At 42.0% G+C, this 22,133-nt stretch overlaps 1 protein-coding gene across 1 annotated transcript in view; it reads right to left on the reverse strand.

Annotated features, from left to right (window-relative positions):
* LOC144523071 (carboxyl-terminal PDZ ligand of neuronal nitric oxide synthase protein-like) overlaps positions 1-22,133 on the reverse strand; it is a 202,004-nt gene that overhangs the window by 44,517 nt on the left and 135,354 nt on the right. The window contains exon 8 of the mRNA XM_078258373.1: positions 2,669-2,830. Coding sequence (XP_078114499.1) covers positions 2,669-2,830 — 162 coding nt within the window. The remainder of the gene's footprint in view (positions 1-2,668; positions 2,831-22,133) is intronic.

Consider the following 22,133-nt stretch of genomic DNA (forward strand, 5'->3'; position numbering starts at 1 on the left):
CCAAGTAACCACTCTCTTCCTCTATGTCTTCACCCACAATGTGCCTTATCTGGGCAGAGCTAATCATCTTGTTACCATCTACTGTTTGACATTCAGCAGTCGAGTAAGCTCTCCTACGTCAATACGGCTGGTTAGAAGGAGCCTGTGGCAAGTTTAGCTTCCACCTGGGAGAGGTAGTTTGCCTATGATAGAGTCAGTGGACACTCATTTCGATGCTGTGTGTAAGTTCACAGTTAGAGCAGCTCAGACAAGACAGGGCCGCTGAGAAATCTTTGGCAAAAGAGCCGAGGTCAGGTGGAAGCACCTCAGGGTAGTTCAGACTCATTTGAGTATGAGCTGAGGTAAAATAATTCCTTTCATGTGCTGAAGCAGTTGTGACTCATTTAGAAAATTCCACCCCAGTGTCTCTGCTAGACAGGCAGTGAACTCTGGCCTCATCAAGGTATAATTAATAGCATTTACGTCTGGGCACGCTCAGTCCGAATGTGTGAGGTGTTAGTTGTAGCAGCGGTCTGTCTAACGTTGTTCAGGTCATGACAAGGGAGCAGCTAAGTTCAGTGTGAACAGGCGGTTCAATCAGGACCCACTGTATCTGTCTCTGGAAGCCATGAGACATTAGTACCTAACAGTCTGAGACACTTCTGGGTCAGGAATGTGTGTGTGTGTGTGTGTGTGTGTGTGTGTGTGTGTGTGTGTGTGTGTGTGTGTGTGGGCAATGCATGAGAAAGAGGGTGTTTGTGTTCAAGTCACGCTTTTTTCAAGCAGGATGATAAACTGCGTGTGTATGTGTGTGTGTGTGCGTGTGTGTGTGTGTGTGTGCTGATCCAGCTCATAAACCCGAAGCCATTGCTGTCACTAGTCACTTCTCCCACTGCAGCCACTCAAGCTGGGTGATTGATGTCTGATCCTGTGTGCACTTGGAACTTTTCTTCAGAAACCCAAATTGGATTGCAATTGCTAATAGTGCTAACCTCCTTCACTAGGTTTCTCATTGATCACGTGTTTCTTTTGCCGCATACAGTGCAGTCAGCAATGGCTAATTTTCTTATTTGATACAAAACTATTTTTTTATTATTTTTTTGGTAGTTTTTTTGTTCTTTTTAAGGAGTAATGCTGCCGTCATTGTTCTAGTGACTTCAAATTAAACTGTGCAATTGCAGAGATAAAGAAGAACGGCAGCAAAAGCGCAACAGTTCCCATGGAAACATATAAGTATATACAATATACTCAAGGTTAACACCATGTGCTGACAATAGGGTATTTGCAAAGTGTGAAATAAATCTCTTGTATTGCAAATTCATAGCTACAGTGGGAGTGTGGAAAATAAGTGTTTACAGGAGTAAAAACATGTAGGGCATCTGTGCAGTATTAATGTTAAGGCTTTTTATTGAGAGGAATGGGCAGTATATTGGTGTACATTACGCTATCATGCAATATTCTTGGTGTGTCTGTTCTGTATATGGATCTGTGTGTGTTACTGAATGTTAACTGTAGTTTATTAGTACATGTATGGATATGTGGTGTGTATATAGTCTGTGTGCTGTCACCTGTGTTCTCTTGAATGCCCAAGACAAAGTTCTCCTAAAGGAGACAATAAAGGCTTATCCTCTCGTACCTTATCTAAAACATGACCATCAACACCCCCAGAGACCGCAACCGTTCTAAAAAATTCAACAGAATATTTTAGCTGCTATTTGGTACTTTAGAAGCATGAAGACATTTAAAGGTCCCATGGCATGAAAATTTCACTTTATGAGGTTTTTTAACATTAATATGCGTTCCCCCAGCCTGCCTTTGGTCCCCCAGTGGCTAGAAATGGTGATAGGTGTAAACCGAGCCCTGGGTATCCTGCTCTGCCTTTGAAAAAATGAAAGCTCAGATGGCCCGATCTGGAATCTTCTCCTTATAACGTCATAAGAAGCAAGGTTACCTCCCCTTTCTCTGCTTTGCCCGCCCAGAGAATTTGGCCTGGCCATGAGAGAGAGAGAGAAACATTATGACGAGCAAAGTGGCAGTTGGTCAAGGCCACAGCCCCACTCTCCACCTTGCCCCCCCCTCTCTCTCCTCCTCAATAGCTACAGACACAGAAATGGCACATATTAAGGAAAGCTCATTGTGGGACTGGCTCTAGTGGCTGTAATTCTTCACCAAGGCTGAATTTCGGGAAAGAGACTTCAGATGTAGTATTAGGGGACCACTAAGGCCTATATAAAAGAGACTTCAGATACAGTATTAGGGGACCACTAAGGCCTATATAAAAGAGACTTCAGATACAGTATTAGGGGACCACTAAGGCCTATATAAAAGAGACTTCAGATACAGTATTAGGGGACCACTAAGGCCTATATAAAAGAGACTTCAGATACAGTATTAGGGGACCACTAAGGCCTATATAAAAGCATCCAAAGAGCACCATGTCATGGGACCTTTAAGGGGGAATCCATGAGACACTGTCAGTGACCGTGTGTGTTGCCTGTGAGTAGTGAGGTATTTTCATTACTGCTTGTTTCAAGGTTGATTACCGTGCTTGGACTGTGGCCACATGCCAGCAATCACATTTTGGGGAATAAATTCACTAACTGGCCAATCTGAATTAAGTGTGCTTTTAATTTTTACAAACCGTGCCTCAAACCCTTTTTTGCTGCATATGTGTGAGAGAGAGACGCACCTGTGCCACAGCCACTTGTGTCTGCTGCTGTTGCTGCTGGAGCTGCTGTTGGAGCAGCTGGATCTGGTGGTGGACAGACAGGGGGGCACCTGGTGGCAGCGTGCCCGATGCAGGGAGCAGCATCCTGGGGCTGGACATCAGCAGAGAGGCCTCCTCTGAAGCCTGGCACCAGGGGGAGAAGAGAGAGATGAAGTCAATATTTCGTGACCAACTAAAACATTAACAAGTAGCCAGAAAAAAAAAGACTGAAACTTTGGATCACAAAGTAAAACACTGAATGGTTTGGCAGAAGCCTATTTCTTAAAAGAAATAGTATTGCACCAGCCAACATTGTATTTTACTTTACTTATTTATATATTTTACAAACTTTTTACGGATATTTATCGGATTCTTAGCAAGTTGAGACCAACACAAATGACTCGTCAGTTTACAAAACTTTCACAGTTCTCAAAAAGTTCCAAGATTGAAGATGCAGACACACAGAGAAAAAGAGAGAAAAGGACTGACTAATGAATAAATAAATATAATCGGGACAAGCACTGGCATCAATAAAATGCCTTGGAGAACCAGCCATCATCCAAACAAGAATCTGAATTTGAAATGTAGAAATGTTGATTAGTTGCACCAGTGTGGAATGAGCGGTGCTGAGAATGCAGATCAGCAGCTCTAAGACGCTCCGATCCATCAATAATGAGCTTTGGGACTCAGTTATCCTCCATCTAACGCTATCAAGCATCCTAATTGTTTCAAGGCTGCAGTAACCAGTCACACATTGTGCCCTCTTCATCATTCAACCAGTCAAAAATATGTTTTGTCATGCAGATATAGTGCCCTAATCACACTACGGCTAAAATAAAGCATCAGCACCATTTAGTATCTGAGGGTAATTATGAAATCAAAGCTAGCAACAACTGGATCTGGGGAAGATATTAATATATCTAAAACACCTCGTTGCTTCAAAGTGGATAATCAGATGTTATTGTCTACCACTTCCTGCCATTGTTCAGTGGATACAGGGATGGGCACCTTAAGAAGAAAAAGAAAAAAAAAAAAAGAGTGCTCCAAGGTGCACAGTTGGTTCAGAGAACAAAAAAGCACTCTCAAACCACTGCTGAGACCTGGATATAATCCACGCAGGAGGGGCAACTCTTTCCTTGCTGTCCTTTGAAACACATTTGGCACTGTTCAATGTTTAGAAGCCACTCACGACAATGTTGCTGGTGTTGGAGGTTAAGCGTGATCGAACGCCAATTTAGCAAGTGTCTGACACAGGTTGACGGTCCATCTTCCACATGGAAGACTTTGTCACATTTACAGTTGTTATTTCACGTGTCTCAAATCCAGATAAAATACTGACATGCGTGTTGAAGACGGATGCATTAACAGTCTTTCAACATCTGGCTAGAATGCAACCAGATTTCAACTCGTCTGTAATGATTTGTTCATGCATTGACACTTGGCTTTTTTTTCGTGTTAAAATGTTTGCTTATGAAAAGCAAAAACAACACAGACATATACTTAACAAGTGGCCAGAAAAGAGATTGAAACATGAATGCCATGATGTGTGGGCAAAAACAAAAGAGCTGTGCCTTAAGTGTAAATTGGATATTTCATTCCTCAATCCATCAAATTGTTATATCAGAGCATGGGTGCTCCCTGTAGGTCGTGTGTATCAGACACTGTTAGTGTTTTAGAGTTTACCCTGTGATGTAAGACAAATCCAATCCAACATTATTCAACAGGCGCCATCGGAGTTGATGCAACAGTAAGAAACAAGGAGAAGAGACAAGGTGGTTGTGAATGTAGATCATATTTTACAGTTAATCCATTTAAAGGACAAATGCGGCGCAAAATGAACCTAGGGGTTAATAACACACGTGTAGCGAGTCGACCGTTCTCTGAGATATGTTTTCATGCTAATCGAATGTGACCAGTTTTAGCGCAAAGCGCTAATTAGCTTATAACGCTAGTCGTCGGGGCACGGGTAAAGTAAAAAGAAATCGCCATTTCTATACCACTGAAAAGGCTCAAAATAGCACCACACTTCCACGGTAGCATAATGAGGGTCCCTACATGTAAACCAAAGCATTGAGAACTTTGTAAGTGTACAGACAGTTTATCAAAAAGATAGATTATAAAGACAGTACTGTTCAGTTATACAGGCGGGCGCCATCATGACCAGTCGAACGCCGGGCTTGAGCTATGTTACTTATCTTTTTAATAAACTAAATGTCTCCAAGACTAAATAATTAATTATTGATTTTAGGAAACAGTGCTCCCCTCTTCCCCCCCACTATCATTGATGGCCAAACTGTTTAGACAGTACAAGAATATAAGTACCTTGGCACAATAATTGATAGATGTTTTGAACTACACACTGATGCTGTTTGTGCCAAAGCCCATCAGCCTATGTACTTTTATCGTAAACTGAGGCATTTTAACATTGACTCCACTTTTATGAGAATGTTTTATTCCTGTTTTATTGAATCTGTTTTAACCTTCTGTTTTATCTGCTGGTTTGGTTCACTGTCCATAAAAAACAAAAAACGACTAGGACTAGAGAGTATCATCTTGTAGCAAGATTGCAGGCATCAACTTCCCCACTCTCTCCCACATCTACTCCAACAGAGTGGCAAAGAAGGCCCAATCCACTGCAGCTGACCCTAGCCACCCCTTGTCCTGCCAGTTTAAGCTACTTCCCTCAGGCCGTAGGTACTCCATGCCCAGAAGCAGGTCCAATAGACTCAGAAACTCTTTTATCCCCGACTTCCATTTCAAACAATTTGTCAGAACTGTTTTAAATTTATTTACAGTATTTACTATTGTGTTTTAGATACTGTGGGTATTTCATGTTTTGCTGTATTGTTGTGTGTCTTGTCCGTATGTCTGTCTGCTGGCTGTACAAACAATTGCCCCTCGGGAACAATAAAGTTACCTTGAAACTGTCTGTACACTTACAAAGTTCTCAATGCTTCGGTTTACATGTAGGGACCCTCATTATGCTACCGTGGAAGTGTGGTGCTATTTTGAGCCTTGTTAGTGGTATAGAAATGGCGATTTCTTTTTACTTTACCCGTGCCCCGACGACTAGCGTTATAAGCTAATTAGCGCTAAAACTGGTCACATTCGATTAGCATGAAAACAAATCCCAGAGAACGGTCGACTCGGTACACATGTGTTATTAACCCCTAGGTTCATTTGCGCCGGATTTGTCCTTTAATATGGAACAATTGCCTTTGATTTTTGAAGCGCTAATGTTGGAAAGTACGTTACCAAGTTCAATGTCACATCACTAGCGGGCGACGCAGGGTGCTTCAAAGTGACTGGAGTCGCGACACTAAATGACGGTCGGAAAAGAAGGGGACACATAAATTAAATTGAACCTGAACCCGCCTTAAGGAATCCATGCCAAAACACTTCACCATCTGTCTCTCCTTAAGCACCTTCTGGTGACACACAGACAGATCACATACAATGATGAACGCACAACACAACACACACACGCAAACATGTATGCACGCACACGCACACACACACACACCATTAGAGGAATATATGACTGATGGCCTGTGTGAGCTGACTCTTTTAGCTTAATAAGAGAAAATGATCCAAGTTGGGTTTTTTTTGGTGCTATCACATGATAAATAGCAGGGCAGAAGGCTGTGTGTGTTAAAGAGAGAATTTGTTTGACTCCTCAGAAAGATGTCGGATCACATAAAATGAGCTCACTTTCTCTCAAAGTGCCTGTTTAATACAGACGCATCATTCACCTTTTTCTCTCCATAGAAGCTACTTGCAGACACCTGAAGTGACACTCTTCCTGCCTAAGGAAAGGGTGTTAAACAAGACTGCTGCTTTCGCTTTGAAACAGTGAGTGTTGTCTGGCAAACGGGGGAGGTTTAGTGACTGGAAGAGTGAATGAGATGATTCAAAAGGAAAACTAACAGAGAGGAGAAATGGTGACATGTTTGGCTTTCAAGCACTGTGAACAGAAACTATTCTCAATTATAGAGAAATGGAAAAAGAAGACAGACTTAAACAGACTGTCAGCAGCCGCATGATGAGATACGACACAAATGGAAAAGAAATCCCATTCTAATATACATTAGAGTCATCTCCAACATTAACCCCTAAAAAAAACCATTTATTTTACTTTTCTCTCCCACCAGTTCATACATAGTTTAACCAATAGCCACTAATATAAAAGTATTTACCGTCATCATCCACAGAATATTCGAGGAAGAAGACATTAGCAGTACCTTTCACAGTATTTGGATGGACATTTCTGGTAGTCCAGTGAGCACCAAAGACAGGGAAAAAGAAAAAGGCTACATTTTGGACATTTAACATAGAAACAAATGAATGTTTTTGATGTGAACGTGTCACTAAGGGCCTGGTTACACTAAAAAATACAGTAAGTGGTTTGTATGACGCGTTGTCTGACTATGTAGGAATTCAAAAGTGTTCATAGTTGATCCGAACAGCCGCAGTGGAAGGCTTTGTGAAAAGCCAGTTTAAATAAGGGGATAACAACGCATACTTTCAGACAGTCTATCCTGGAAGGCATCCCAGAGTGTTGCACTCAGGCGTTCATGTGGAAAGTGACAGAAATAGTTGTGTCAAGAATGAAAAAAGAGAGTTAGAGAGGAGTTCAAACCCAGGTTACCTTCTCACCTCCACACAGCTGGTCAATCCCTGTGTGAAGTGGGTGTGGGATCCGCAAAGTTACAGAAAGGGTCGGACACAGGCCCGCCTGATGCAATGTTGAAAAGGTGTGTAAGGGGGGGCTGAAGCTTTTTCGAAGGTCCGACAAGCAGTTCTAAAGACGCACTGAGGAAGCATAACGATGCTGAACCCACTGAGAATGAACACCCTGCTTAGCAACGCTACTCTAGCTATTAGCCTCTTTTAGCCCATTCATTAGAGATATAGACTATACAGCTCTTATAAACTCCCATATGGCATTGTAAGCAGCTGTTTTCAGCAAAAAAAGCTCAAACAAGCTGAGTATATGTGTACATACCACTCGCCCAGCACCAAACAACAGAGAGCAGAAGTGAAATATTAGCTGATGAAGAAATCCCAACATCTGCAGCTAGGGTTAGACCCAGAGCTGGGTAAAAACGTAGTCTGATAATCACAGTTGCCATTTTGTTTCACTTCATTCATTTGAATCACTTAACACATCCCAGAAGTAAAACCTGACCAGAGCTAAAAGGAGATTAAATACTGGGCTAACCTTTGTCTGTTGGACAAAACCATTAATTCAATGGTGTGTCTGCAGGATGTGTAAGTACACAACTGTTTGCTAACATGCTAGCCATAGGAGCTTGATGAGCTTACAACTTGGTTATATCACATCAAGAGTATTCCTGCCCCCTGGTGGTGACAAATCTTGTCATGCAGCTTTAACAGCACTTTAAAGAAGCAACCAAAATATTTAAAGATTATTAAAGAGCAAGGTGGAGGTGAACATTTTCCCCTTCTAGGCCAACATTTTTTTTTACTAAAATATGTCACCTAGTTTGACCTGTAATTATAGCGTCCCCGTAAGCCAATAACTGTAATTTAAAAAATGCCCCAAAAAAATGGAAAATTATTCTAAGTAATGGCATGATGCCTGAAGTGCCCCCTTGAAAAAACAGATGACCGAGGTAGAAATGGTTGCACACATGATTAAAATGTGGGTGGTGATGGTGAAGTGGATATCACACATGCCTCTTGGTGTGGGATGGCGATACATCAACCAATGTGTCCCTGAGCAAGACACACTCATAGTTGCTCCAGAGGTGTGCAGCCTCTGACATATGTAGCAACTGTAAGTGGCTTTGGATAAAAGTGTCAACTAAATGACATTTAATGTAATGTAATAAAAAATGACTTAAGGGATGTTTAGTCGGGCAAGAAAATATGGGTGTTTGAGGTGTTCAGTGGATGAATATTATTACTGAAACTTGTTAAAAAGTTAATTCATAAAAAATGCTTCAGTAGTGACAAGATCAATCATTTTTAACGTTGGCTTGGTTGATGGACGTATGGACAACAATGATCCAAAGTGACCAATTTTCATTTTTCAGAGACGAGCATTGAATCCAAAAGGAATGCTTATGTACGAATACGCCCACACATTCAATATACACAAACACACTTTCCAACACACAGTAAGCAGTTTGTTGAGTGAAGACTTATATATATTATATATATATTCAAAGCCTCTCTAGCCTCAACACTTGTTTAGCGCTGTCAAAGCCAATTAGAGAAGACAGCAGAGTAGAATATTTAAACAGGAGGGGTGGAGTTAGAGAGGATGGAGAACACCGGCCTACCACGGAAATTCCTCATACAGTAACTGCTGGAGAATGGCCTGCCTGAGGAAACTCTCGCTATTAGCATCTAATTTCCACACTTGCACATGGCACTAAGCAGACAGCTGGAGTCTTCCTTTATCTTTTGGACTCTTGTTGTACTTATAGTGTGGCAAAATGAAGTGGGGAAAAAACAGGGAAGTGAAAGAGGGCTTGACAAAAGGAAGGTGAAAGTGAGACGGAAAGTAAACTAAAGATAGATGACATGGGATAAAGGAAGTCTTTATTTATCTACATACAGCTGTGATTACACTAGCCACACACACACACACACACACACACACACACACACACACACACACACACACACACACACACACACACACACACACACACACACACACACCAAGAGGTCTGGCTTCTTTCACTGCTGACAGCCTCAGCTACAGATTTACAACTTCATCAAGGGCTCTCGAGAAAAAGCCTGCAAGATCACTCTACTGAGGCCCTGCGTGTAATGTCAGACCATACCATCAGTCATTACATAGTAGTAAAAGTAGTAGAGAGGCTCTTGTGAAGATGTTCACAATAACTTTCCCTGTTTCTAAGAATAATCAGTTAATAAAATACCCCCTCACAATGTCTGAGTCTGTAATAGTAACTTACATTTCATATAGAGTAAACAAATTATGCTCCCAATGAAAAGAGCAGGTACCGCTGCCACCTTGAGATTTGTGACATCAAATTGTGCCCACAGCGTATGATGTTTGAAATGGGAGTAAATCAGGCATGTTGGTGGTGTTTTCTGAAGCAGCAGGCAGCTGTATTTGGAAAAAAAGCTCTAAAAACCCACTGAACACTACCTACATGTACACTAAATGGCAATGACAGACAAAGGTAGTGAATAACTGGTGAACATAGAGGAGCAGCTAGCAATTAAAGAGCTAGATGTTTCCCTTAGGAATTGGTGGAAACAAAAACCAGAGGTAAAAGGAGAGTGAATATTGGTCAGGTAGGCAGACACACATCTTGGAATAAATGAATGTGAATATTTCTCTATGCTGATGATACAATTCTTTATGCCACTGGTTCTTCCCCTGATACGGTTCAAGCTACCCTGCAAGATAGCTTCTCCCAACTACAGCAGTCTTTTTCCCAACTCAAACTCACTCTCAATACCTTCAAAACTAAAGTCATGTGGTTTTACCGTAAGGGTACTACGCCTTCTTCCACCCTAAACATCACCACCTGCAAGGGGGCTATTCTTGAACAAGTCACTGCATATAAATACTTGGGCATCTGGTTGGAAACTTCACTTTCTTTCTTCATCCACATATCAAAGCTGCAATCTAAGGTCAAGGCCAAGCTCGGTTTCCTTTACAGAAACCGCTCCTCTTTCACCACTTCTGCCAAACTCACTCTCATTCAAATGACCATTCTACCCATGTTAGACTATGGTAACATTATATACAGGGTTGCTTGCAAGACCACTCTATCAAAACTCGACACTCTTACCACTCCGCTATCAGGTCTGCCACAAGTGGCCCCTTCAACACACACCACTGCACCCCATATTCATCTGTCAACTGGCCCTCCCTTCACATTCACCATGAGATTCACTGGTTCCTTTTTATTTACAAGACCCTTCTTGGCCGATCACCTCTTACTTAGGTCACCTGCTGCAGCCAAAATCTGTCACATACAACACCCGGTCCTCACTTCATCTTTAATTAAGAATTCCAAAAACCAACTCTGCATTTGGCCTGGCATCTTTTCAATTTGCTGCTGCTCGCGACTGGAACGCTCTGCAAAATACTCTCAAACTGGATAAACTAATTTCCAACTATCATATCATCTTTGTTCACGGACATATGCAGTTGCTTCTCTACATAATCATTTTCCAGCTAAATATTTGAATGGTTTCTCCCTCTCTTACTCACCCATGTACCTGTGCACTTATCCCGTTAAAAGTGTTTATTGTTTTCTATGTAGTATTTCAAATTGTATTTTATGTAATTTCTAAAATGTATGTATTTCTAATGTATTTTTTTATCTAGACCTCCTTCCCTTTCCCTAAGTGGCTATGCCACTTGTCAGGCCGTCACTGTAAATAAGAACCTGTTCTTAATGACTTGCCTGTAAAAATAAAGGTGAAATAAAAATAAAAAATTAAAATCTGCTGGATGTGTAAGGAGGTAACGGTTTGCTAAAATGTTCTGCTATACTTACTCAAAAGGTAATAACAGTGATGTATTTGAAAAACAAAACAAACCAGTTATTGCAGATTTAAGTAGGAGGGATATTATAAGAAGATAAATAGTAGTAGTTTTAACATCAGTGGAAACCTTGTTGATTTGGTAAGCAAACTGACCAAAAATCCTTTTGACTATTTTCTATGCAGCACGCTGAACTGTGCTTTGTGAAGTGCTTACAGAGCTAACCAGTGTAACAGTAACTGATTATAACCATTGATGTTTGTATTCTTCTTTAGCTAGCAAACTCTACTTTTCCAGATTTTCTTTTGACAAGCCCAGACATCAGGCATGAGTTAAGCTTAGTCGGCGAGATTTTCTACTCGAGCAAAATCCAAGAGCCGATGTGCTCCTTAAAACACAGAACATGGCTGCACTGCACTCTGGTCTCTTGAGTGTATTACTAGTGGTAACCTTGCTATCAGGTTAATATAGTCGGCAAGGTCTTAAAAAAAGAAAAAAAAACTATATTTACAGAAAAGAAAATAATTTCTTTGCCTTTGGAATTTCCAGTGTGAACAAGCTTTCTGGTCAAAGTAAGTCAAATACAACACACTGGGCTACAGTCGCTAACACATGTGGTTGTGTGATCTTTAAGATGAGGCTTTGGACTCACAGAGCTTGGTGATGAATATCTGCACCTGGGCAACACATCTGAGGATTCCTGGGCCCTTATATTATCTTAGCTGCTTTTGTTGCACCTTTCACCACCCACAAGTTATTACTAAATGCTTTCCTTAGCTGATGGTTGCCTCATTTTGTTTTAATACACTGGTGGCGGCATTAATTTGCATATCCAATTTAATGAGATAATACCTTTTTTTTGCATATTTAAACATACAATTTCTAAAAAATTATAATACAAAAGATATTTGTCTTAATGTCAGTAATCAACTGGGGAAGTTTCATGCTGATGTCTTTTTTTCCCTTTTCACCTGGGGTGTCTCCCCTTAAAGCTGTGGTTCATGTTGGTTGTCCTCAGCACTCGGGGCACTGTTGGTTTTGATACTAGGGGCCCTATTTTAACGATCTAAGCATATGGCGTGAAGTGCTGGTGCAGGTGCAGGTTGCTAGTTTAACGGCGGAAAAAAGGGTCCGTGCACCAGGAGCATGGTTCGAAAGAGTTGTACTTAGTGTCTTAATTAATCGTAGGTGTGTTTTGGGCGTAACATGCAATAAACCAAATCAGAGTGTCATCTCCCATTCCCTTTAAAAGCCTTTTACCTTGGCACATTGCTATTATGAAGGCGGATTTGCTAAGCAGGAAGGAGAGATTTTCAGGAGAAGAAAGTGATCTGCTCGTGAAAGCACGAGAGCAGATCATATCATAATACTATTTCACATTGTAATATTTGTATTTTTTTATCTTTTGCATGTTTGCGTGCTGTGCTGCATCCCTGTGTGTAACAACCATAGTGTACGTGCGCTGTGCACGAGCCTAGGCTCATTTTACTAACTCGCTGTTAAAATAACAATGAAATGCTGCAAGGTGAATGCAATTAACTAGCTGCTAGTATATAGAGAAACTTTGGCCTGGAGATGGCTGGTCCTACTCTGGCTTGAGCCCAGGAAAGTTACAATATTTGGAGGTTTAATTAGCACAGACCCAGAGCCTTATACTACCCATCACGGTCCTGCATGGATATCTGCCAGAACTTGGACATTTTAGTCACGGATCCGCTCATAACATTTGTTAACATTTGTTTGTTGTATTTTGTTAAGTTTTAAAATATGAACTTGGTATCCCCGCTCCACGGCTGGAGTGCTGCTCTGCAGTGGAACATTGAGTGCTGCCATTGGTGGATAGAAGCTATATAGTAGCAATATTAGTTATTAAAATGCTAATATCATTTATACACCTGTATGCCTGCTAGGTTGCCCTGATCTACTGGCAAGGGTTTTACACTGTTCATTTTGTGTTATCTTTAAAGGCTGCTATGTATCCCAGAGTCAAAACATTTGGAGGGTCAAACTCTAAAAGATGTTTATAACTCGAGAATGGAGAAATGGAGTGGCACATTATTGTATAAATCTATGAGAAACTTGTGCACTAAACACTCAAACATTCCTGGCAAAAGATAATGAATGTTAGCACAAAATGCAGGCTAATGGAGTGGAAAGTCAAGTGATAGAACGAGAGAGAGAGAGAGAGAGAGAGAGAGAGAGAGAGAGAGAGACAGAGAGAGAGAGAGAAGAAACAAGGCCAATGTGTGGAAGTAAAAGTGTGTCCCTTTTAACCAGTCCCCCGAAACATTTGTGTTTGACTTTTATGAAAACCATGGCCAGGCTGATACAAACCTGAAAAAAACCAGACCAATCAGCTCTGCTTCAGGTCAAAAAGTCACTGTTTTACACTCCTCATTGGGTAAATTGTGGTTTGTTATCAGCTGAGAACTCATTGGAAAACAATCCCATGTGCAAGATGCGCGGTGAGCTGCCTCCTACATGGGATGAAACCAGCTCAACATACCATAACATTATCAGGTATGCATGTATGAAAGCAGATGTGGATAAAAACACACAAGAATAAGGAATGCTATGATGCTACGGTCTGTACGAAGACAGGCCTTGTGACTCCTGGTTGGCATCCTTAAGTTGTATCACAACTTTACAAGTCCACACAAACACTTGCTAAAAAAACCAAACCAAAAGGACTATCGAAAGAAGTGACCCTATTTGATCTCGACTCTCCAATATAAAGAGCAACATTCTCACACAAACCCACTGAGTTTACAATCAGTGAAATGTTTAGAGGCTGCATTTTTATTGCCTGCCCGTGTGAGAAGAATATTGGAAAGATAAGTCTATGTCCTGCAAGGCTTCTGAGGAGATAACCAGAGAAAATGTGTGTGTGTGTGTGTGTGTGTGTCCCTGAGACGTTGAGATCGTGAGTTAAGGCAGAGGAGAAGTGGATATTGTTGTAAGCTGTGGGTAGAAGGATGAAGAATGGGGGGAGACTCTAGACGAGGGGTTCTCAACCCTTTTAGATGTGGGGACCAGCAATCTGGCAAAGAGTGGTCTTGCGAACCGGTATGGGGGGTGTTGGGTTGGGGGTCTGCAACCAAGATCTTCTCCAGACATGTTTAAAACATTTTAGTATCTCCTTTGAATACCACTTTCTCTCTGATCTGGGCTTTTTCCACATTGTTCTCCCTCATTAGAATCTATGAATATGCAAATGGGCTCCAGTGTGTGCGCACTCGAGCAGATTGTAAATTCTTCCATGCCTAATTTCTTAATCTTAATCTTCCTGACACTGCAGCATCTTTTCTAGATTGATGGCTGCGTAATGTGCATCAACAGATTTATTTCCAAGTCACACAAACAGGAAAGCTGTAATTTCTACCATTTCAGGTTTAACTCTATTTCCTCCCACCTGCCTCCCACACAAGTCCTCGTGTCATCATCACACTGTTTTCCTGAGGCCAGGTAAGCAATCATACGGCTGAAAGCCGCATCCAGGATGATTACAGTTTCACTGGATAAAAGCAATGACGACCTGCAGTAAGCTTTTACGGCGAGGAACAGACATTCATACTTTGAACTAACAGCCTGTAGTGCACTGTGCTCATGTTTGGACGCTGTTTTCTTGATGCAGTGCATCCCGAGAATTTCAAGTGGTCAGTTTTCTGTTTGCATACCAATTGCTCAACTACCATTCATATTAATCCAATTCAATTCATTGTTTATTTAAAAGAGAACCTAACATTTAGTAAAACAAAACAACTTAAAGAAATTAATAATGAATCCAACCCAATCCAACGCAGCAGCACTTGATCATTTTGGTGAGAAGCAAATCAAAAAGAGGAGTTACGCTGACACCTGCACCATTATTACGGCTGCTTGTCACCAGTGATTATATACTGAAAACATACATTGTACAAGGACTGTCATGATCTCTTTTAAAAGATATGCATCCCAGAAAATTAGTATTAGTAAATATTAAAGTTTTGTATACACATATCCGAGCCTCCTGGATGGGTGAATAGGTACTCGTTGCCTGCGTGTCATAACGGTTCAGGATCAGAACAATTTTAATCTAAATTAGCATTCCTAGTCTCTAGTTTCCTTATATTTAGTGCCAAATTACAAATGATTAGTGATTTATTTGGAAATTATGGACCTGTGAAATAAAGCGTTTCCAAAAACAAACATTTCATTGCTTTGAGACTTTAGACTCCTATGAGGACCAGAAGCAACAAAAACACGATCAGGGCATTCTTACTTTTACATGAGCTCTGTGACTTTCCAACAAGAAATGTTAACCGTCACTTCAAACAGAGATCCCCTGACCACGTGGGCCCCTAGCCCCGTGCACCCACTCAGTAATTTGTCCATCTTAGGTCGTGATAGCCTAAAACAATCGAGGCACACTAATGATGAAATGAGAGAGGAAAGAGAGAGAGAGTGCTGTCAGTGGAGTGCTGCCTGTAGCGCTACACTCATGGATCAGAGTGTCTACACCTGCCTGACAGCATCTGAAAGTGGGCCAGAGGCCAAACCTCTATCAAAGCATTTGTTGTACAGCCTCACTTTAAAGCCTACGTAAACACACACACACACACACACACACACACACACACACACACACACAACTAAACAAAAGTGCAGCCTCTTGAAATGTGTAAAATGCAGTTGTCTCTAAAATGTGACTTTGACCTTTCCAATTTGACTTGTAGTGGCACCCCTTCTGATACAGGAGGCAAGCCTTTTAACAACGTTCTAAGTCAACCTCATGGACACCAAGCCCAAAGGTAGGATTGATGTGTGCTCTCCGAGTCCTGCGGGATCGTTTGAACGCAGGCCGCCGAGGGATTCTAACCGAAGCTGACAGGAGGAGAATGAACTTTAACACTCACAGGCTGCTTTCCCTTTCATGAGCTTCCAGGGAAACCCTGTAGTGAATCAAATCCCTCTGCTCGGGAAAATACACACACGATTGTGTAATAAACATACATACACATGGGCACTAACGTAAAGGCACGTCGACTCACACACATCTTGTTCAATGTAACCTTTCCACACTTATCCCTGCACATATCCCATTTAATCTGTCAAGCTGTTAAAGAGTGACAAATGTGTCAAATTAAAAAATACTGAAAAGAAATCATATAGTTAATGTACGTGCAAATGCAGCTACACAAACTCTAACACACACACACACACACACACACACACACACACACACCCACGCACACACTTCCTCCAATGACCTGAGAATAGAGGTTGTTGCTGAGAGCGCGTTGTTTCACTGATTTCACGCCCTGTTGCTTTCAATCAGGGGCTGTAATGAAAGGTCTCATAACTCATAACATTAATGGGACTTGTTAACAGCTGAATAGTCTGGTTTTGTAACTCAAAATTAGGACCCAAAAAATGGCTCTCAAAGCCTTGGAGCCATGGAGTCTCCATGTGGTGAGTGAACAGGTATGTTTCAGTGAGCTTGGAGCCTAAGGTGACATAACGTTCTCATTTGGGTCATGATGAAAAGTTGAATAAACTCTAACTAACAGACGGGCTGCCTAACAGCCCGTCTGTTCATTTTGTACCATTAATTAGACTGCCTAAGGAATGCCCTAATTACCCAGTTAACTACAGATAAGGGCTTTTCCTGCAAAGGGGAATGTTTGACACTTTTAGGGGCAAGGTGAAAAAGAACATGAATAACTGAAAAACTACAATCATAAGCATAAACACAAGACATTCTGTTGGTTGTGCTGGCAGATATACAGTATGTCCCCGGAAATAACCGCCTGGCTAAAACCAAAAAGCTGCAACTTTGTCCAGAAAATTGGCAGTGATAAATCTTGGTGCTTAAATGAATACCAGCCATACCACAGAGTATGGCACGTAGTGTGGTAGTATGAACTCTCAATGTAATAAATCAAACTAATGGGATAGTTGTGGGAAAAAAAAGAGAGCTTAAGAGAAAAGGTCAAACCCTGCTTACTATTGCACCTCTGCACACTTGGCCAAAGGCTGCGTGAAGGGGGAGTCATTGTCAAATAGTCTATTTCAGAAAGGTCCAAAAACTGTTGGATGCAGCTCCCCAATTTTGTCACAAAGAGGTTTTCTAGACGCTGTTAGACAATCAAACAAGCACTTTGTTTGACTGTCTGGCTTCTAAAACACTGATAACGTTAGGTTAAATGTTTTAAAGAGCCAGTGTTTAAAAACCGACTTGTGCTTTAACTTTTTGAATATTTAACAAAGATCATGATCTTTCCCTACATGGAAGTGTTAATCACGCCATTTGCATTCACACTGGCCAAGTGGCCATAGGAACTGACCTTTTGTTATTATAACACAGCCATCTAACCACCACTATGCGGGAAAAGGGAAAAGACCCTGCCCGGAAGTAGGAGCTGAAAGAGTTATAGGAACTGCGGCCAGAGGAACTTAATAATCCCCAAATTGGTCCAGTCGGAACAGGAGAAAAAAAGGGTTCTAGGAACTGCAAAAATCCCTCCGAAAGCGGAAGGATTTTTGAGGGAAAGCGGCTATTGACCAGTCCCTCCAGAAAAACGTGATCGTATAATTCAATGCATAATCAGCCGAAGTCTGCATATTTATGCGGGGGCCGCATTTTTTCAAATACGCCGCACTTTCGCCACATAAATTGCCGATTTCTGCGCAAAATATGCGGGGCTTGCATGATTTCATAATCCCCGCATTTCCGTTGCAAAAAAGTCACATATATCTTAGCAGAAAGTTGAAAAATGTTGCGTTTACTTCACACAAGAGCAGCCATTTTCCCCTGTTGCCATGGGAACGTTATGAAGTGACGTAATTACGCGACGTGAACATCATCGAAAAGCTGCAAACCTCGCGATGAAGTCATGATGAAACCGCAGTAAAATTGCATAAATATCCCGCATATTCCATCGCATTTTGTAAGAAAAGGTGCCCCCAACAATCACAAAAAAACTCCGCATTTTTCTGGAAGGATTGAATGACATTGTGCATTTTGTGTTGACAGTGTTGCATCTCAAAAACATGAAAATCAATAATTTCTCCAAATGGATTGTAAATGGAAGAGAAGATTGCAATAAAATATAAACCTTAAAATAAAGATGAACATTTGTAGGGCACAAAGGAGCTAGTCCCTCTGTTGGAAAAATGTAGTGTTAGTTTTTCAAAATGTTTCTAAGACTGAGGGCATACTGTCCCTGTGAGGTCATGATTGTGCATAGCAGTACCTGGGAGTCAGCACTCCCACTGTGAATACAAGTATACTCAGAGGACTAAGCCTTTGAGCATTCGATGAGAGACACTGTATGAGTTGTTTCCATGTAACTGCTCCATCTTGCAAGATTAAAAGAATACCTACCTGTTTGATTCCGACACTGACTCTGAGAATAATTTTTCTAACACTCTCCCTCCATCCTTGTCCACTACCTCACTAAGCAAAACCAGGCAGTGGGAAGTAGTACCAAACAAAAACATAAAATGATTATTATGCACTACACCATTTTTGCAAACTTGATGCAGAGCCCAAAGTCTCAAGGCAAAGAGAAGTGTAATAAACATCACGTTGCTGCCCCCTCCCCCCCCCCACACGCATACACACACACACACTCTCTGCCCTCATCATGCAGTGTCGCCTTCCCAGCGCCGCCTCAATCAAAAACTCAATTACACCCCTGCATACTACTGTAAATCCCAGTAAACAACGGCTTCTACGCTGCTCTGCCAGCCGAGCCAGACAGCCGCGCTCACACACTTCCAGACAGGACATTTCTCTGGCTATGATTAGACTGCTGGTGGGGGCTTTCCACAGGCCGGAGAGCAGACAGTCTGACTGAGCTGTATCAAATCTCCAACAGTATGAGGCCGCACATAGCCCTATGCTCCCAAGGGGGCCAAGAGGATTAAATGATGAGGCCGCACAAACACAAACACATAAACTGGGGTCCGTTTCAGAAATCTTGTTAACCCTGAGGTGAGGGGAACTCTGAGTTTTCCGTTTCCGGGTAACTCCAGCCCGTTTCAGAAAGAGAGGCTGAACCTCAGAGTCAGTTACTAGGGTAACTGAGTCTGTGAACCTAACCTGGTCGGGAGCAGGTTATCTTCAAGAAACCTTGAGTTTCTTTCACTCCTAATTTCCACCGGTTGCGGAACGGCTCCACTGCGGAACGGCTCCGTGCTCTGCCGTCCGTCAATACCCACCAGGTCCCGATTTGTTGCGTCCATCCAGAGGAGTAGAGGGGAAACAACTCTGTGCTGTGTTTTCAAGGTGTAGTGCAGGGAAATATGATCCACCGTGAGCACGGTGTATTTTATTTTGAAAATTGAACTTTTTGTTTTATTTTGTTTCTGTGCTCAACTTCCTGTCCCGCACAATCTGAATTGTGCTGAATTGCTGCGGAGGCAAAAATAGAAGCTCTGCGTATCTGCTCCGGAGGGCTGCGGACCGCCGGAGGGCTGCGGACCGCCGGAGGGCTGCGGACCGCCGGAGCTGGGACGCAATCGGAACGGGAAATACACACGTTGACTTTAATGGAAACCTAATGACTCCGGCGCTGTTCCTGAGCCGTTCCGCAACCGTTCCGCAACCGGTGGAAATTGGGGGTCAGTCTCCTCCCTCTGACACAGCGCTCTTTCATTTCCTCATTCATTCATTCATTCATTCATTCTGTATCAGGTGCATTTTAGCACAGTTTATCTGCATGAATAAAAAACAGTGGTTTATTAACTGTGTTAGGCAGACTATAAAACGTTTTTGTTCCGAACATGGTATTTCCTTGTGTCAACGATCCCGTTGATGAAGAAGCTGTATTACTTCGCATGGAGTTAAACATACATCGGGAGATGACATTGACGCCCTGACTATAGATGCATTTTCATTTCCAGATAACCTCCTATTTAAGCGGTATCGTTTCTCTTCCCAGTCTATCCGTTATGTAGCCTACATAACCTTATTCGTCCTCATATCACTAACGTCACCCATCGTGGACATGCTCTACATCCCAGCACATTATTTCTGTCGCATTATGTTTTTTTGCAAACTGCAGTTTTCTTTACAGCATTGTTGATGCGGAGCATATAAAGCCACTGTACAGAGCCGTCAGTAAAGTGTGCCTCGCTCTGAAACGTGTTTTAAACGTTTGTGTAGAGTTCCCTGGACACAAACCTGTAAGAGACATTAAAAAGAAATAAATGATTGTAAATCATAATTCTGTTAATGATGGTGCTTCAGACTCAGAATAGAATTAGTAGTAGTTTACTTTTTCGCCCACAGGATTGCACCTAAATGAAATTATAGGTGTGGCCAGTTTTCACCAGTAATATTATAGGTTACCTGTGATTAAATATGACATTAATACACTATATTAGAGCTTACGCTTTGACTTGAGCAGCAATTTTCTCCCACACCAATTCTCGCTATTTTACAGCAGCTGCTGTGTTGCTTTTTTTAAAAACTAAATACATGTTCAAACTCGCTGTATGTGCGCGTGAGTATTTCCGCCGACCAGCTTGTGGTTGTTACCATGGTGAATCGTAGTATCATGGCTCCATTCATGCTGCCTTTTTATTGTGGTGGTGCACGCGCTTAGCTCTGAGTGAACATACTCTGAGTTGATTGAACCAACTCATATCAGCTGTTCTGGAACCGAAAACTCAGAGTTTCCCATCTCAGGGTAAATCAACTCAGAGATCAGGGTTAGACTCAGAGTTTGTTAAACCTCCTTTCTGAAACAGACCCCTGGATAGAAACCAAGTAGTGGGAGCTATTTCTATACTCATGCCACACACAAACACAGAGTTGGTGTGGTGGTTAATACAGGCATGTATATTCAAATCAGAGTGAAAATACTTTTTCATTTCAGGCTTCAAGGCTCCTCAAAGAAATAAAAAAAGACAATCTGAAAGCTTGTTTAAACTTTGGATATCCTCTGTCACACTCAGGGGTCAGCCTGATCCGAAGTGACGGAACAGACATTTTGATTTCCAGCCAGGTTTCCTAGCCTTAACGTGAACTGACTCTAGATTTTTATGCACAGACAGACATGTTTTTATAGCTGTCCTTGTGTGGACCTTTCTTTCCTTAACCTCTAGGTCACCAGGGCAACGTGTTCTTTATTTTTATGCCCTTGTTTGATGACGTTGGCTGCATGATGCGCTGCAGGAAAGTCAGTCCTCCTAACAGAATAAAAGAACACTTTAAAAGCAGTCAATCCCTGGGGCGAGCTCTAGCTCACCCAGTTTGCTGCGTGTCATCCCCCATCTCTCTCCCACCTCTCCTGTCTATCCACTGTCACCATCTAATAAAAGGAAAAAAGCCCCAAAAAATAATCTTCCCTTAACCGTCTACAGTCTGCATGTCTAGACAAATATATGTTTTATGCTGAGCTTCAACCTTTGATTAACAAGTTGACAGTATTTTTATTGTGCATGCAGTGGCGGTTTTTGGCACGGGCGAACCGGGCAGTCGCCCGGCATTTTTTCATATCACATGGAGGGCGGCACGAGAACTTAAAAAAAAAAAAGAAAAAATAAAGTCCTCTGCGCCGCAAAGCGGTTTTCTGTTATCTATTGTTTCACTGTGTGGGGAATTGGCAAATCAGCGCCCCCCCCCCGCAGCTGCAGGCGCCCTGCTGGCACCCCCTACTTTTACAATGAAATGGACTAGTCCGTAGCGGTGCGGGGGCGGGTGCGAAAGATAAACACACAGGAGAACTGGGAGTACAGAGACAGAGCAAGACGAGTCTAAATCTTTTTATGGCAATGGTCTAAAAGCGAAAATGAAACAAAGTTACCCAAGTGGCTCAAATAAAAGAAAAAAGCGAAAAGACATGTTTTCGGCAGTAGCAGGACCTTCATCAGCTCCCGTGGCTGATGATAGTGGGGGTGGTGTTAGTGTCAGCAGCAGTGTCAGTGGCATGCACAGTGAGGAGGAGACTCAGG

Source organism: Sander vitreus, chromosome 9 (genome assembly GCF_031162955.1).
Source record: "Sander vitreus isolate 19-12246 chromosome 9, sanVit1, whole genome shotgun sequence".
In the NCBI taxonomy this organism is placed as follows: Eukaryota; Metazoa; Chordata; class Actinopteri; order Perciformes; family Percidae; genus Sander; species Sander vitreus.